This window comes from Quercus suber, unplaced genomic scaffold (assembly GCF_002906115.3).
Source record: "Quercus suber isolate HL8 unplaced genomic scaffold, Cork oak 2.0 scaffold_483, whole genome shotgun sequence".
Taxonomy (NCBI): domain Eukaryota; kingdom Viridiplantae; phylum Streptophyta; class Magnoliopsida; order Fagales; family Fagaceae; genus Quercus; species Quercus suber.
The window spans coordinates 569,731-573,961 of record NW_027069933.1 but is presented as its reverse complement, the minus strand read 5'-3'; the positions used below and the strand labels follow the sequence as shown (position 1 = coordinate 573,961).

Below are 4,231 nucleotides of genomic sequence, written 5' to 3'. Positions count from 1 at the left end.
CAAATTCAGCAAAGAGTTCCTTTTTTAGGATTCCAACATCTTGTCTCAGTGACAACGATTAATCTCAAAGAAAAAATAGATGGAAACACAGTGACAGAGAAAGAACAATGAAATGTTTTAATAATGCCACCAGGAAAAGCTCCAGAAAATCCAAACTTAAGAGACAGTTTCTTGCACTACAAAGTCATTCCTTATTTCCTATACAGCTATCTAATATATAAGCTTCCCCTGGCCAAAGCCTACAAATTCAACACCTTCTTACAGTGCTAAACCACTAACTGACATAGCATTGTGAAACCTATTATAGTCTATGGTAGTGCCGGAATATTATGTAAACTATATGTCAAAACAGAATTATGCATAACCACACACGTTTGAAGAAACTAAGGAAAATATGTTACTGTGCCTGTCGAAATTCCAAAAACTAGTAGCATTTCTCTCTACATTTTTAACTAATGTTTCAGCCATATCACAAAAATAAAGAGACTCAAATTCTTCATTTGCCTTCTCATATATCAATCAGTCTTTCTCTTTATGGGGATCTGATTCAAATTCAGCTCATAATATCAAATCCTTATGTCATTCCGCCAAACTGATTTCAGCCTAGGAACATCCAATATGAAAATAAATGCCAACAAATACCAAAACATGTTTTACAAAGAGTTCATGGTTGTGAACAAAGAAATAAGAAACAAGAAGATACAAATAGCCACTAAGCTATTCTAATAAACAAAAGAAAATCCATAAGAGTAGAATAATTTGAGAGACCCCAGCATTGAGACCAATCAAAGAGGGTTCGTTGGCATAAATCTACTAACTGAACCACAGTTTCCCATTATCCTCAAAAAAATGCCGATTCCGTTTAGTTCAAATAATCCACATTAAACAGCCTAAAACCAAATTCCAAATATCAGAACTATGTTCCCCAAGCTAATGATACCAACAAAAGAACAAGTCCACAACTAATCCTGGCATGACCCAATCGGCCCCAAACAACCGAAGCATATGCGTCCACAAAAAATGAGCTACCGGACAAAAAATTAAAACAAATACCAAAACATGTATAAAAGAATAAGACACATTATACCATACCTCAAGGATTGACCTCCTTTTTGAGTTCAATATCTTCTTTCTGCGTCTATAGAACAACCTGGAAGTAATTTGGAAACGAACCAAAATACTTTTCAATCCCATTAAGTTGAAGATTCTTCTCTATCTTTGTAAAAGGGTCATACAAAACCAGCTGATTGTTGCCATTCTCTATGAATAGCTCCCCGTTCTTCCAGAACCCCAATGGCCTTCTCCAAGTTGATGGGGTTGTAATTGTAAAAAGTTTATTCCATGACTCCTTAACACCGAATTCAAGCAAAACCCATATATCAACAAAATGAGGCCCTATTTCAAAACAACTCCTCTTCACCTTACGATCGAAAGGTATAACCAAAATAGCAACAAAGCTGTTCAACACCGTAAGTCTACTGGAGCAAGTGTCAGCAGTACCGATCACCGGTAATGGCGTAGTTTTGAAAATCTCGTCACTAAAGTCGAACGCAATAATGTAGTCATCAACCTTCTGCTTTGTCCACCAGAAAAAGACTCCATTCATGTAAGTTGTGGAGCCCCATTGAAAACCATCCAGGTAAGTTGTGGAGCCCCACTGTAAACCAAAAATGATAGGTCCGAGGTCGATCCGTCTCCACGAACCACTGCTTACCCTATAAACCTCCGCTTCGATTTCTTTCCTAAAACTATTTTTTGATAATCCATTCTCAAAAATGTTAAACACAGCAAACCTTTCCCCAACCCTGACAACCTTGAAGTCGTTGGATATAGGGTCGAATCCAAACCCAACACGTACGTTGCAGTACCAGTTGGGACGAGGCCTCACAGGAGGAAGACGGCTGAGCCCCGATGATGATGACGACGTGGTGGGGTTCCATAGGTAGACACCTTTGTGAGGTGCGTCGTAGAGACAGATAAGACCATGACAGGAAGCGACTATTTGAAGGTCGAGAGGACCTGGACTGGGGAAGTCAAGCTGGACCTGGACATGGAATAAACAGTCGAGGGTGTCATAAGAAAGGAAGTTGCAGATATGTTTTTTGTTGTTAAAGGCTTTCACGAGGAGGAAGGGAGGATTAGGGTTTTGCGCGGTGTCGTTGGGGACGAGAATGGAGTGATTGAGGATGTTTTTGGAGAGGAAGTCGGGGGTTCCAATGAAAGCAAGCCAGGTTTTAGAGACGCATCTGAAACGAATTAGGGTTTTAGGTGGGAGGCGTGAGAGTATGTTTTCCACAATTGCCTCAGGCAAATAGCTTGTTGACATTGTTCGTAACATTGCTCGTTCTTCGTAATAATCGATGTAGTTCTTCTACGATAATAATATACAGTACTTAGGTACAGGTTTTAGTTTTTTATTTAGGTAGAAATATTATTTTCGTCCTTACATTTTTTAGCTCATTCTTATTTTGGTCCTTATTTTTTATTTTTATCGTTTTTAGTCCTTATTTTAAAAAACACATTATGTTATAGTCCCTACCGTCAAATTTTTCTAGGTGACAGGCAGCGAAATAAAATATTATTTTCTTTATTGCAACATGTCAGTGCACTTTCTCCACCTCAACTTCCCACCATTAACAGACCCAAACAAGCCTCACGTGACTTCCTCTCACGTGTGTAAAGCTTCCCTCCCACATAAAAGCTCCCAAATCAATTAAAATCCCTTAACCCTAAATTCACGACCCCAACTCCTCTCCCACAGCACTGCCCAAACATCATCCTCATGATTTGAGCTCAAGGAATCAAGCTCTATATCAACTAGTGGAAGCTTGAAGAAAAGATACCCAACCAAATGCTTCTACTCTAAAAGACCTGTGCTAGTGGTGTCATGGACACCTAACAGCCTTGGCAGAAAGTTCTACGGGTGTCCAAATTTCTAGGTAAGTGTATTTAATTGATGTGTATTTGTGTAATGTGTATTTAATTTTTTACTTTCAATGTAATGGGTTGAAGATATAATGGGTTGAAAGAGATGATCTGTTTTGGGTTGAAAGTGACTTCCAATTAAGTTTTCTGATTTGACCTATTATAGTGATTCTATTGTGCTTTTGGATGTAGGCTGGACATAAGTGTAAATTTTTCCAATGGTATGATGATGAAATCTGTGAGCGTGGCAAGGTGCTAATCCTAGAGCAGAGGCAATGGATACTAACACTTAAAGCTGAGGTTGCAAGTTACAAGAAAAGAGAGAAGAGGTTGTTCATCTGTTTGTTGTTATCTCTAGTGAGTGGGATGATGCTCTGTGTGATCCTATCTTTGGTTGGTTAGATAGGCGGGGTGAACATGGTTAGATAGGTGGGTAGGAATTAGTGTTGGGATTTAGTAGAAAAGGCCAAAATTTTTAGGGTCCTTTTGTTGGTTTTAGCAGTTTGTTAGGAAGTGGTATGTATTGGGAAGTGATGCTCTGTTTTGGTATGGGTTGGCATGTGGTTGTATGTTTTGGTAATGTGTTTCCAATTAGCATTGGAACACCTAATTCTCCCTGTAATTTGAACTACTTATCAATGGAACATCTATATAATATTTATGGCAGTGTGTCCAATTTCTGTTGATAACTAATGTGTTTTTAGGGAAATATTTATTAAAATAATATTGTGATGTTTATATCTGCTGAGTATGCATTTTTTGACATGTAATGGTTGAAATTTTGGACCTAACATCACCAACATTACTTTCAAATTTTGGTTGGACCAACATCAGTTTCAACATCACTTCCAACATTAATTCACCACTTTGAAGTGTTGTTGTACCTGTTATGTATGCATTTTTGAACTGTTATGGTTGAAAATGTGAACCAAACATCACAATAAAGTTCTATTGTACCAAATCATGAATTCATCACATCTGACCAGATGTTGTACCTGCCATGTATGCATTTTTGACATGTTATTTGTCCTAATTATGGACATAAAAATTGGACTTGACATCACTTTTAAAACAATTATAAAACAAGCACATGACATCACTTTATGTGCTTAACTTCACTTTCATTACTCAATAATGTCAAGTTTGGGTGCGCCACAACAAATACAAAACAGAATTAAGATGTTTACCCATAAACAACATACATCAAAACAGCCAATTAGTTCAGGCTTTACATATATGTACCAAAAAGCCATATTTCAGGCAGTAACAAAAACAACAAAATATTTCCCTTAACACAGAGCACACA

The 4,231-nt window shown here is 37.6% G+C and overlaps 1 protein-coding gene and 1 long non-coding RNA gene across 2 annotated transcripts; one reads left to right on the top strand and one right to left on the bottom strand.

The window, feature by feature from the left end:
* Positions 1 to 1,138: 1,138 nt before the first annotated feature.
* On the bottom strand, positions 1,139 to 2,326 carry LOC111993312 (F-box/kelch-repeat protein At3g23880). The gene has a single exon (XM_065762945.1). The coding sequence runs from the start codon at positions 2,324 to 2,326 to the stop codon at positions 1,139 to 1,141; it is 1,188 nt and encodes a 395-aa protein (XP_065619017.1).
* A 304-nt stretch (positions 2,327 to 2,630) lies between these two features.
* Positions 2,631 to 3,591, top strand: LOC136063075 (uncharacterized). The gene is made up of 2 exons (XR_010624778.1): positions 2,631 to 2,939; positions 3,118 to 3,591. It is a non-coding gene; the product is annotated as an uncharacterized LOC136063075 (long non-coding RNA).
* Positions 3,592 to 4,231: the final 640 nt, after the last annotated feature.